The following is a 13764-nucleotide window of genomic DNA, read 5'->3' as shown; positions in this document are numbered from 1 at the left end:
CAACATCTCTATTTAAATATAATTAATATACAAAACACAATAAAAGTTATACATGAATTATTCATTATTTTTACTATTGATAAAATTCATGTATACTAATCAAAGTTATACATGAGTAACGACATTATTAATAATGATTAATAATAATAATTCTAATGCCAACATGATGACTGTTCATAGCTCCTGCTTTGAAATACTGAACTTAAACATTGACCTGATGAAAGATCACAATTCACAGTGGCCCACTGTCAGAATCATTCTGAATATAAACTCATCGAGTTAATCTGAACCTTTCTCAAATGTGCTGTGAATAAATGCTGCTGCAAGCCACTGTGGGAAAGCTGTGTTATTATCATGGAAACATCTGTGACACATCCACAGAGGACGAGGACACAAAGGGACGACACGCAGATGCTGTGTTAAAGTCAAAAATCCAAATCTTTAGTCCTAAACAGGCAGTGGTTACAAACAGGAAGACGAGCAGTCCATTAAACAGTCTACAGGGTCAAACATACAGAGAATTCAAACAGCTATTAAAAACAAATAACTGGACACTGAAAAACTTCAGTGATGTGTGAGGCACCAAAGGGAAGCAGCTGAGTATATTCAATGAATTCTCTTCAAATACAAAGACAGAAACTCCTACAGGCAGCATGCAAACTGAGCAGGATACACAAAGATCAGAGATTACAAAATAAATCAGAAAAGGATTTCAAACTTACTGAGAGCAAGGCCTCTGTTACAAATCTGTCTAATAGAAAAACATGCTGTACAGATACAATACGCTCAGTGTTCATGGTCATTTAAAAACTGGCTCTACCTGAACCACTTCAATATTTTATGAAGTCACTGAGTCGACCATTTCTACAGTTTGTTTCCTTCATTGCAGTTAGAGTGCGGCTGGTAAGGATGAAAACACACACAGAGCGTAAATTGTCTTTGTTAGTAACAAACGTCAGCAAAGAAAAGACAAAACACACAAACACTCTCATGATATTCATGAATCATTAGAAAGCATCCAAACATTCTGCTCGTGGACTTTTACAGTCTTATTTGCACTCGCTCATCTTCATAATCATCCTGATCAATACATGACAGGGGAGGCTTTGAGGTAGGCGGGGCTCTCTGCTGATGTCAGCATGAAAGGCAGGACCAGCGTCTGCCACATGTTGGTGAAACATCACAGTACACTGGCGTGGTTTCCTTTCCAGATGTTGGACGTTTGACACTTCAACGTTGAGGCCAACAAGAAGACACAGTTTTGGGTCGGGTTGCTGCAGGGTTTCTAACTGAGCAAAAGCAGAAGCACACAGACCAACAGGGATCAGATGCTGAGTGTTAGAGGAACATCTGTGCTGATCACTGAATGCTGCTGTGCTCTCTTGTTGAAGTTGGCTGGTGGGACAGTCTAATAGTGATATCCTGCCCATCGGAGGAACACTTTTAAACACACATGCAATACTTTGTTTGTATTACAGTCACAGTTTATCTTATTTTTGTCCTTTAAAAGTGTTGCTGTACTATAAAGTCCTATAATTTGAGGCTAAAATGGCTCAGAGAGTCTCTCTCTCAGAGGATCTCCTTTGAAAGTGGAGACGGCTTTATCCGCTGATCCACGTCACTTTACCTGGATGTTTTCTTTGAAGCTGGATGAAGACTCCTCTCCCTCACTCCTGCTGCAGCTGTGTGGTCCAGTTGGCCTCTGAGGTCACAGTCAACATCTGTAGCAGAAGAGGGGAAATAAAAGTCCAGGTTACCAAAACTGGGAGCTTTTCCAAAATAGAGCGTAACTGGACTTTTTCAGCCTTACAGGCAGATAGTCGTCTGAAGCTGCAGCTTTTTCTTTTTAGCTTTTTCCAATCTCTGCTCTCGGCTTTCTTTGAGAACATGTCTGCTTTCTTGGCATGGGTCTGTCTGCTGTTGGTGAAGAGACTAAATCCACATACTCGCTACTAAGATCTCCTCAAGTAGTCTCAACCAGATTACAGTTTAAGAGTAAATGTCTCCTGAGAGTTTCACCTTGGGGAGATGCTGTGTTGCTAACATGCAATCATGAGCATTAATCTATGAGGTGAAAAAGTCATTTTAAAAGCTCCAGCCACAAGTTTTATTTCATCTGTGTTTTGGTCAGAGTCCCATCAGACCTCCAGAATGGTGTCAGAGTGTTTTCTATCCACGTGATGAGCACAGGCCTCAGGTCCAGACCTCCACGGGCACCATAGCCTCTTTGGAGCTAATAGGTGCAAGAAGGTTTTGTTGGGATAGGAACTGAAGAGGAAACTGACGAGGAAGGCAAGGATCTTCTTCAGCTCCTCCGAGCCGGGACCTCTTTGTGTAGGCCAGCATTGGCCAGGTAGCCCTCCAGCATCGCTGGATGGCCGACAGTGGAAAACCTAGAGGAGTAGGAGAGAAACAGCAGCTTGGAGCATGTCTTTATACTGTTTAGTTTTTAGAGCCACAGACTTTCTTTTAATGTCATTGTTCAGGATCTATGACTGATTATGTATTTATTGTATTCCTCCATGACTGTGTGACAGCAAGTGGAAAAAACTTCACCTTTGTTGATATGCTTGTAATTTTAATATTGATTAAATGGCCCATGAAATAATAGAAAGCTCATATATGAAAATGTATTTTAAGAAGTAAAATGTTAATCTGAGCACAAAGGAGTACACTCACCTTCTGGTAGATGGAGGTGTAGCGAGCGCTGGTGAACATCCAGGCCTCCTCGTAGAACTGATCACTGATTGGATCCAAAACATCGATGGAGGATCTGTGTAAGCGCTGAGGATCGTCCTGATGGACAGAACAGAAGGAGAGTGAGACAAGTGAAGATATACTAAACAACACTGTGACATGAACTGAGCCACACACAGTTTGATTCACAGGTGATTGACACATTATTTGACCACGAGGAATCTTTTCTGGTTTGACGCCGTCTTTGTAGCCAGAAACCAGCTCTCTCCTCGGCTTCCTCCACTACACGCTTCCCCCACGCCAGTCTCCTCCGTCACTATAAAGGGGAGAGTCATGAGCTCCATCACCCTCACCTGTGCCGTCCAACGTCCCGCCACCAGCCTCCACTGCAGCAGGCCAGAGACCACACCCCTGCCGCAATAAGTAAAAGTATATCCTTGCTGTACCCTTAATGCTAAATGTGCTAAATTAACCGCTGCCTTTGCCCCTTTGGGATTATTCTTATGTCACTGGGATGTTGACCTTTGACCTTGACATTAGAGAGATGGGCAGACATAATTAGTGTATGAATTTTAAAGTAACAGGTAATAAAGAGAGTGTAACAAATGTAGTCAGGTTTATTACTCTGTATCACACATGAGTGCCCGAGGGAGGCGGGGCTGACTGGGGAGACACAGGAAACAGAGAGACAGGGCTGACTCGACATGAAACGATGAAACGTGGGACACGGGAACAGAAACTAAGGAGGAGCAGCCGGGTGAAGGGCTGCTCCTGCCGGGAGCGGTGGAGGAGCCGCTCCAATCGGAGGCCGAGGACGAGGCGGGCGAGGGTCTATACCTGCCGGAGGCAGAGGAGTCGCTCCACCAAGAGGTGGACGAGGGGCTGTGCCTGCTGGGGGCGGAGGCGCAGTGCGGGGAGCCGCTCCAAACGGGAGTGGCGGAGGCGGTGGCGGAGCAGCTGTGCGAGGAGACGGAGGTCCCTGCTCCAGGGCAGCCGGAGTTGGAGGCAGAGGAGCGGGACAGCCCCGCTAGGCCGGGGGTCGGCGGGCTGGCTAGTCCAGCCTCGCTGCCACCTCAGACGTCACACCACACAACCACCAACCCCTGAGTCCCCGTGTTTTAACACGGCGGGCGTGATTGCGGATGCCGTGCAGGTGCGTCCGCATGGCACCGCAGACCACGCCCCACCACACTGATAAATAAGAAGAACAAAAACCAAGAAAAACAAGAGTCAAAGAAAACCAAAAACACAAAGCATTGGGCCAGGACCCACTGCTGTGACATTTATGTGATAAAAACATTAAAAACTGCTCACATGTTGAAATCTTTCTACGTATACTTTAGGTTCAGCTCTCCAGCCTGGCATTTGGTTAAACATGATTCAAACATTTGATTTTGTTTAACTGGTTTTAATTATAGTTACTTTTTGTGAACATTTGTTGCAGCATTTAAAAATACATCATTTATTTTCAAACTTTTATTTGATTTAGAGCATCATGTTTGACCAACGTAAATGTTTTAATTTTATATAAAATAACTGAAACAGTGAACTAAATATCTGAAATCTTTCCTTCCTTAAAAGTTATAATCCTACTTAAGTTATAGTGCAAACGCTTAAGCAACAAATATACTTGATGCTAATTAATTAATATTTCCCTTTGATGTTGCAACTATGCGGTCACTTCTGTCTTTAAACAAAATAATATTTTCCAGTTACAGAAATCATAAAGTCCAAACTAAAGTGCTACTGTTGCTATATGCATTTTATATAAATCATGGATGATGGTCCTGACATGAAGGACGAGAAAGTTACAGGTTGCATCCTTTGACTTTGTCTCCGTGCCTTTGGGCGATTTTCAGAAGGACAGATGTTTCTGTTCAATTCTTAAATCAATTTTTTCAAACACAAACACTATTTTAAAGCTTCTAGAGAGTAAAATATTAATGATAATTATAATAACAATAATAAAAACAAAAGCTCTCAGATCCATCAAACCAAGCAGCGGAAAGAACAATAACTGAAGAGAAAACTTTAACCTTGTAGACTTCATTATGTTCCAGCTGCTCTACAGACGCTGTGACCTCGAACTTAAGCAGGTCGTAAAGTATGTGCAGCTCAATAACTTCATAATCAGACCCTGTGGTATTTAGGCAGCAGAACAACTAAGAATAACAACTACAAATAATGTTTTTAGGTTTCTGTTGTACTGCAAGGTTCTGTACAGGAGAACCAAACCAAGAGCAAATATTACGTCTCATTTACACCTGAGCACGAAGAGCCATCAACATTTAACAAATTGAATCATCTTTGTTTAGATGCAAGAAGAATCATATAGAAATGAAAAAGTAGAAATAGAAATCCAGAGCAAAGATATCCTCTAATTCAGCGTAGCACATGTGCAGCTGCTGCGATTCACGTAAGCATTCGGCTCGTCGCTGTTGCAGATTTTTCTCTCGCTGTTCTGGCTCACAGCGCTGCAAACACAAAAATAAATATCCCCAAAGCTGTGAAAGGGAGCTAATTAGTAAGAGTATTGTTACTCTCCGCAGGAGTAGTCCAGCAGTAGAAACCAGTCCAATAACAAGGTGTGTAACATCTAGCAGGGTGACAGAAAAACCCAGGGTAACTTCTAAGGACCTCAACGTCTCTCTCACATTGTGTTTTTTAAACATGCTTCCATTTGTCACTTCAGTCTTTACTCTGAAATACAGGAAGAGAAATCATGGCTGAAACAATTTCTCATGAAACCAGGGGTGTGGTCCAACAGTCAGTTTGGTGAGGAAGGTTCCTAACTGAGAGAAGTGACCCAGAAGTATCTGTGTAGCAGCCACAATGAATCAAGATCATGAGCTTTATTAACTGATCAAAGTCTCTTCTTTCATCTTCTGTATCATTCAGTTTGCATTGGTAATGCCCATTATTGTAATGCTTTTTTAAGACCAGCAAAACTTTATTTCACTTTGGGTTAGCTGGGATAAGTGATGGATGGAGGGAATTTTACTTCAGCCACAGAAATCCTAAACAGGAAGGAGGAGCAGAGTTACAGTGGATCACTATCCAGCAGGGAAACAAGGTTTATTTCAATTTCTTGGCCATGAGTGAGATTTACTGAGTGGGCAAATTAGGGAGACGACACCATCAGATCCCGAGCCCTCCATGTGTTAATCAAGAGACTGCTGCTGTGCTACATCCATAAATAATGAATAAATTAGGAGCTAAAGCTGAAAGGACAGTTTATTTGTACCATCTTCACGTGAACACATTCAAGAACATCACAGATGAAGAAACATTAAAAACTTCCACACTACATAAAGCAAGAAAAATAGTTTTTCTTTCAGGTGGTTTCAGAAAAACAGAAACATCAAACATCTCCAAGACTCTCTTTGAAAGAACTAAAAACCTTTGTTCTCATGGTCCAATCATGAGTGAACTCCCCGATGAAGCCTTGTGTGCTAAAACATGTCAGAGTTTTAAAGGTTAAACATGAGTTTCCAAAACGTTTTGCTGGAGAACAATGAACTATTTGACTGAGTTTCAATCATTTACAGACGAGCAAAACCAGGACAGAGAAAAAAGGACAAAACTGACTCAGTAAAACAACAGAAAAGAAGATCCCATGTAGATCTGTATTATGTAGAAGTTCAGCCCAGCAACCAGTTCAGTTCAACACAAGTTTAAATGATTCTATCTGAACTCTGTGGAGCCTGATCTCAAGCTTTTTGAGTCTGACACAGAAACCAGATGATCTTTCTGTGTCTTCAGATTCACTGTGATCCAGTGATGGGAGTGATTTCAGCCCTGAGTGATCGCGCTGATGTTTGCACAGAGCAGACAATGAGGTGAATGTTTGGGCACATTGGTAACAGTGAAACAGTTTATTAGTAACGTGGGATCGTTTGTGTGCAGAGTATGAACTGAGATTCCTGAAGCTCTTGTCACACTGGTCACAGCTGTAGTTTCCTTCCATGTGTGCACGTTCATGCCTGTTACAAGTACTTGAATGTGAGAAGCTTCTGTCACAGTGTCTGCACTTGTGTGGTTTCTCTCCTGTGTGGACTCGTTTGTGTGTTTTAAGCTGATCTGCAGTGGTGAAGGATGACCCACACTGATCACAGAGGTGCTTTTTAACCCCACTGTGAATCAGTTCATGTTGTTTTAAATCACTTGATGTGGTGAAGCTTCTCCCACATTCTTTGCAGTATTTCAGTTTGTCTCCAGTGTGTCTACGTTGATGTACTTTTAGGGTCTTTTGCTGACTGAAAGTTTTTCCACAGAGGTCACAATGAAAGTCTTTCCCACCACCACAGTGATGACAGGGTTGAGAACTGGATCCATCTGTGTCGCTCTGCTTCTAAACAAAGACACAAAGACAGTGTAAGTCAGTCCTTCAACATTTGTATCCTGAACGTCGCCTGAAATAAAGAGCATCTCTGCAGACGTCCAACTACATTTGACTGTTTCAGTTAACACACTCAGTTTACTGGGCTGCAATAACTACAATACTACCACCATAATACTACAGTAATACTAAAATCATAACTGAAAGGAAAATCTGAATAATCACTCAGAGCTGCTTTTCCATGCAGTAGAATTGCTAACATGCTAACACAGTTTAATGAGCAGACTTGTTCCAAACAGTCAGGCTAAAATGACAAGATAACAATATAAATACATACCTCACAGTAGCTGCACTTGTAGAGTCTCTTTCTGGTGTGGATCTGTTGGTGTTCTCTCAGGTGATGTGGAGATTTAAAAGTCTTCTCACACAGGTCACATCGATAAGGTCTCTCCTCAGTGTGGGTAAACATGTGTCGTTGTAACTGTGCGTCTGTTGTAAAGTATTTGCCACACTGTTCACAGCAGTACACATCATGTCTGGTGTGAATGCGTAGGTGTGTATTTCGGTACCCTCTCTGGCTGAAAGTTTTTCCACAGATGTCACAGCTGTATGCCTTAATTCCAGAGTGGGTAACTAGATGCTTCTGTAAGTGGCTACTGTGAGTAAAAGCTCTGCCACACTGATCACAGCTGTACGCTTTAACTCCACTGTGGATGAGTTGGTGTGTTTTTAGGGAACCCTTCAAGGAAAAAGACTTTCCACACAAGTCACAGCTCAACGGTCTCTCTCCAGTGTGGATGACCTGATGCTGTTTTAGTGAAGCTTTCAGAGTAAAACCCTTCCCACACAAGTCACAGCTGTATGGCTTAATTCCAGAGTGGGTAACTAGATGCCTCTGTAAGTGGCTACTTTGAGTAAAAGCTCTGCCACACTGATCACAGCTGTACGCTTTAACTCCACTGTGGATGAGTTGGTGTTGTTTTAGGTAACCCTTCAAGGAAAAATACTTTCCACACAAGTCACAGCTGAACGGTCTCTCTCCAGTGTGGATGACCTGATGCTGTTTTAGTGAAGCCCTCACAGTAAAACCCTTCCCACACAAGTCACAGCTGAACGGTCTCTCTCCAGTGTGGATGACCTGATGCCGTTTTAGTGAAGCCCTCACAGTAAAACCCTTCCCACACTCGTCACAGGTGTGTTTTTTCTCTCCCTTTCTTCTGTGAGGTTTGTCGGCCTCCTGAGAGCGCCGACTTCTGGCTCTATGTTGGTCCTGCAGTGACAGAGATACAAACAGAGGCAGTGAGTGAAATGCAGTCGTGGAACAAACTCAACCTTCAAACTCCATTAACAATAGTTTTAAACCTGAAGGTGGAGCGTGGCACCAAACACCTTAAAGGTCTCTTATCCCCACCTGCTGGTAGTTCTAACACATTACATCCAACCTGGTGTTAAAGATAATTCATGACTGTTCAAACACTAAACTCATGCACACACACACACACACACACACACACACATTATTTTATAATTTAGATTATTTTGTTGTTTCCTATTACATATTTCTATAATTTGTATAGATTTATACATAATTATTCAGTGATAATAAATCCTATGTTTGTTTATTCTAAAGGAACCCCGTCAGCTTCCACAACAGATGTTGCTCGTCTTCCGTCAAATACTCACATAAAATATTACACAATGAAGTGGATTCAAGATATCCACATAATTTCACTCTTACATCCACAGTGAGGTTTCACAATTGTTCAAATATAAGCAATCAATAATAATAATAATAATAATAATAATAATAATAATAATATTTCTCTGTCAGCCTTCTCGGTTACGAATCGTCTTCTGCTCCTCTGTCATGCGGCGTCCCACAGGGCTCAATTTTAGGGCCACTGCTCTTTTCACTGTATCTATTGCCTCTGGGTTCTATCCTTAGAAGGCATGGGATCTCATTTCATTGTTATGCCGATGACTGCCAACTTTATTTGACACTAAAACACATGGATGGCATCTCCATAAAACCTCTCTTGACTTGTCTAGATGACATTAAAGCTTGGTTGGCTCTAAACTTTTTAAATTTTAATGAAAAGAAAACAGAGCTGTTGGTGTTTGGACCCAGTGGTCCCTGTGAGTCCTCCCCTGTTGTTTTAGGATCCCTGGAAGTCTATTTTAAATCTGTGGTTACTGACCTTGGTTTTAAGTTGGACAGTGATTTTAAATTGGACAACCAAATCAGAGCAGTGGTGAAGTCCGGTTTTTATCATTTAAGGCGACTGGCAAGAGTAAAATCTTTTCTTTCGAGGCAGCACCTTGAAACAGTGATCCATGCTTTTATTTCTTCCCGCCTGGACTACTGTAACTCACTTTATGTGGGGGTCAGTGAGTCGTTGCTCTCACGTCTGCAGCTGGTTCAAAATGCGGCTGCACGACTCCTAACAGGGACTCAAAAAAGAGAGCATATAACCCCCGTGCTGGCCTCTCTGCACTGGCTGCCTGTGTCTTTTAGAGTTCATTTTAAAATTCTTATGTTTGTTTTTAAATGCCTTCACAGTCTTGCCCCGCCTTACCTCTCTGAGCTTCTTCATCTCCACACACCCTGTCGGTCTCTCAGGTCAGCTGACCAGCTGCTCCTGGAGGTACCGAGATCCAGGAGGAAGCTCAGAGGGGGCGGGGCCTTCTCTATTGTGGCTCCAAAGTTATGGAATGATTTGCCCATGCACGTTAGAGAGGCCCCTTCACTGTCCACTTTTAAATCACGTCTTAAAACCCACTTTTATTCCTTGGCTTTTAACCTCAGTGAGACTTAGTTTCTTTTTTAATTGAAGTAGTTATTTAATGATTTCACTCTTCTTTTATTTGTGTTTTATTTATATCTCATGTAATTTTATTTTACAGTTCCAATGTACAGCACTTTGTGTCAGCTGTGGTTGTTTTAAAGTGCTTTATAAATAAAGTTCATAATGTTGATGATGAATATCAATAACATTGAGGCACATTACACAAATTTCAAAAACAAATCATGTCTTACAATATTTACAACAACTAAAAGCTCTGTAAATCGGCTTTTAAGTGTTCATTGAAGTTTTGAATAATTCTCTAATTTTTTAAGGCAACTTATTCCACTTAAAAGTTGCTCTAAATGTAACAGTTTTACAAAACGTTACTTTTAACTCGAGCATTTACTAAATTGCAGCTTGTTGAAAACTGTGTAATATGATGATGTATTTCATCTGGATACTGCAGCTGAGCAGAATAAATGTGGTGTGTTTAACAGAATTGCTTTCTTTAGAACTACAAGTAAGCCATAGAATATTTTAGCCTGTACAGGAAGCCAAGAAAGGTTATTATGCATTTGATCAATATTAGTATAGTATGAACATCTTCACACTAATCTGGACGCCTTATTCTGGACTAACTGAAGTCTGTTAAGATCTTTCTTATTAGCTGCTGACCAAATGATTGAACAATACTCCAGATGAGACATTACTAGTGCATTAATGACATCTTTCATAATGAAGAAGTGATACACAAAGAGCATTTCATAGCCATAGCTATGCCTTGTCGGCAGAGTTATGTGACATTAGTGATGTTTGTACTTTCAGCGTTAACTTGGTTTTAAAGCCTTTAAAATATACGCCGTTCAATAGTCGACCTTAATCTGACAGAGAATGTGATGATTTTGTGGATAATTAAAGTCAGTCATATATCCACAAACACAACAAGCTGAAAGTCAGTGATGCTGCTCGGTTTGCAGTCCTGAACATCACGGCACAAGCAGGATTCACTGCACTGTTAATGTTAGCTGTGTTATATTGCTGCCTCTGTTCGGTGGTGTCGAGCCAAACGCACTTTAACGTGTGTTTGAACGAGCTGACGGTTCACTCGTTAAGCTGAAAGAAAGATGCTTTAATCACAGCAGTCACACATGTGTCCACTGCACCATCTGGAACTCTTCTTTTTTACACTCGTAATAACACAAACACTAAATCCTGCTTCTCTGGTGCTGTTGTGTAGCAGTGTGTACACCTGAGACTGTCACCTGTCTGTCTGTCCTGCACTCTCTCTCTGTTTCTTTCTCTCTGATTGTGGAATAAAAGTATGAACATGTGTTTATAAGTTACACTTGTGTTTGAATCCTGCAGCTTATCACACATTTGATTTCCATGTGTGACGACTGCAAGTGTCCAGAGTGAGGACAGACTGAGGGACCCACTGCTGCACATCATCTGTGAGGCTTTGCAGCCCTGATGATCCACCAGGACAAACTCAGCAGTGTGTGAGGAAGAGGAGGAGGAAGAGCCAGCAGCACAGAAATGAAGCCCAACAATCATGTTTCACAGTCCTGTGGTCTCAGCCTCAGATACTCATCAAATCACACAGAGCTCATGTAGAAACAAATGAACTAAATATGTTCTCCTTCATTTCCGTCAAACAAAGCTGTATGAAACGTTTCCAGCTGTTAGTATCATGGTTGCTAGGCAACCTGGGCAGCGCGACGGAGGCTAGACGTCCCATTTCACGAGCCTACGAGCCTCGCACTTCGGCCTTAGCGGTCTTTGAGTACGCGGCCCTTGAGGACTTTAAAGCTGCAGAACCTGAATCGGGATACAGCCATGATGATCTCCAGCCTCGTGCTCGCCAACATTCTCACCTGAGTTAAGAAGACGATCACTGAAATGGTCTCAGCAGGTCCTTTGATGACAGCAATGAAATGCAGTGGTAAGGCTTTTTGGGGATTAAGTTCGTTTTCATGGCAAAGAAGGACGATGCAGTTCATCTGATCACTCCTCATAACATTCTGGAGTGCAGGCAAAATGCTATTATAAAAACTTAAGCAGCAACTTCTCCAGGTTCCAATATTTATGCAATTCTCAAACCTTTTGGCCACGACTGTATAACCTCTTCTGAAGTTTAGTGGATATTATACATGGTTATGCTCAGGATGTGTCGGCCAGTTTCCACTGGAAACGCCTTTTGGTTAAACTGTCAGCGAGGAATTTGCATTTGCACTGTTACATTTTTATATAACTTTAATGCACATAAACAACAGCTGCTTGTTTCAGTGAAAATACATTGATGGGTTTTTAATAAAGTTGTGCAGCTGTAAAGTATTTTGTCTGGTGTCAATTCTATCGTCAGCTACATCGTTATGGCAAATGTTCAAATGTATATGGTGATAAATATCTTTGGTCATATGGTCCTGCTCTGTCTGTCACCTTCTGTGTTGAGCTCATTGTTTCCTCTGTAGTGGCTGAGCTGAGTCCAAGTAGCTGAAAATGTTCCTCTGCTGCTCCGTCAGACTCTCCTCCTCCTGCTGATCAGCTGGGACACAAAACAGATCTTTGTTAGGCTCCACACTGCACTGAAGAGTCAAAGTGTCTCATATGTTCATCTGACAAGTAAAAGAACACATTTTTGTTTCCCGAGGTGGGCAACTTGTTGGAAACAAACACAAAAGGTTTGAGCACTGATACCTGCCATTGCTGGCATTGAAAGATGCAACGCCAGCAATGTGGATTGTCAAGACTCAAACCAATCATCAAGCAAAGACAACAGGGATCATTTGTTTCTGTTTATTTAGCATTCACAGCATTTGTAGTTGCCTTCTGTGCAGGGGAAGTCCACGCACACTGTGTGTTACCGCCATCCGCAGAAGGTGCATTCAACCTCTGTAAGAGAAACGAGGTTGTCTGAGACTGAAATGACACGTCTGCTTACCTGCATCTTTTCTCTTTTTTCTAACCTGAGCACCTGATGGCTTTGAACTTTTGTTGTCCATCTTCCATTGGTTTGAATTTTGCGCTCCAGTACAAACACAAATCCCCCAACCCGAGGATCAGCACAATTAACCTAACAGACCTACACCTTAGTTCACAGATTCACTTTGTCTAAGGTTGATTTCTGGGATTTCACACAACCCAGGATTCAGATCGTGAATCCATGATGGGCTTGGATTTACATCATTATAAATGAAATGTGCTCTACTTGGAAGCAGCCGGCCCCGCCCCTTTTGACGGCTTGTGTGAGACTTTAAATCATCAAACTGTAAATTATAAATTTAAATTGTTATTGATCCTTTACCCCGAGTCCTAAAGTGTAGATTTATTTTCTTACTCTTCTTATATTTATTGTTTGTTTACTTGCACCGCTGTAACTGCAGCCTCGTCGTCTCGTCTCTCTATATGCTGGACTGTCTGTAGCGGAGATGACAATAAAGTTTACTTTGACTTCAGCAGCGCGCAGGCGCACCGAGGGCTCTCGCGCTCACTTTATAGAATTTAGAAAAAACATGGGTGCAGATTATAAGTCTGTATCATAATATCTGTTTGTTGTTTTTATTTTGTTTTGCGAGTTGGTTATTAGATGCCGCTCCAGCCAGCCAGAGACTCCCCGCCGCCCCGCCCTCTCCTCCCTGTGCCGCCAGCAGCAGGCGCACCTCGCAAACGGAGGGCGCCCTTACTCCCAGCAAATGGCTGATAGAAAACCGATCGGTGCCTACGAATTTCCCAATATGCGCTGGCATGACGTCGGGGAAGCATGGGTACGACCGATTATTTTATTTTTTTCTTGCCCGTGATGCCCCCCCCCCACCACGATGCATTCTATTGGTTTGCACACTTACACACACCCAGCTGTGGTTTCCTGTTTTGCTGGACTCTGGAGAGCCCCGCCTTTAACGCTCTTCTCTCACAGAGAGCAACAGAAAACTTGGAAAAACT

The 13764-nt window shown here is 42.2% G+C and overlaps 1 protein-coding gene across 1 annotated transcript; it reads right to left on the bottom strand.

Annotated features, from left to right (window-relative positions):
• Positions 1-414: 414 nt before the first annotated feature.
• On the bottom strand, positions 415-12279 carry LOC112432488 (phospholipase D1). The gene is made up of 5 exons (XM_076881446.1): positions 12262-12279; positions 2680-2796; positions 2145-2393; positions 1628-1721; positions 415-1289 (listed from the first exon to the last, which is right to left on the bottom strand). The coding sequence occupies exons 1-4, from the start codon at positions 12277-12279 to the stop codon at positions 1668-1670; spliced, it is 438 nt and encodes a 145-aa protein (XP_076737561.1). The 3' UTR covers positions 415-1289; positions 1628-1667.
• Between the last annotated feature and the right edge of the window lie 1485 nt (positions 12280-13764).

This window comes from Maylandia zebra, unplaced genomic scaffold (genome assembly GCF_041146795.1).
Source record: "Maylandia zebra isolate NMK-2024a unplaced genomic scaffold, Mzebra_GT3a scaffold11, whole genome shotgun sequence".
Taxonomy (NCBI): Eukaryota; Metazoa; Chordata; class Actinopteri; order Cichliformes; family Cichlidae; genus Maylandia; species Maylandia zebra.
This window is presented reverse-complemented; position numbering and strand designations above follow the sequence as displayed.

Excerpts from the sequence above, each read along its gene's own strand:
- LOC112432488 (XM_076881446.1), bottom strand. Across the intron at positions 2,394-2,679 it reads ACACCTCCATCTACCAGAAG|GTTTTCCACTGTCGGCCATC; the intron begins GTGAGTGTACTC and ends CTACTCCTCTAG. Across the intron at positions 1,722-2,144 it reads ACTCTGACACCATTCTGGAG|ATGTTGACTGTGACCTCAGA; the intron begins GTCTGATGGGAC and ends CTTCTGCTACAG.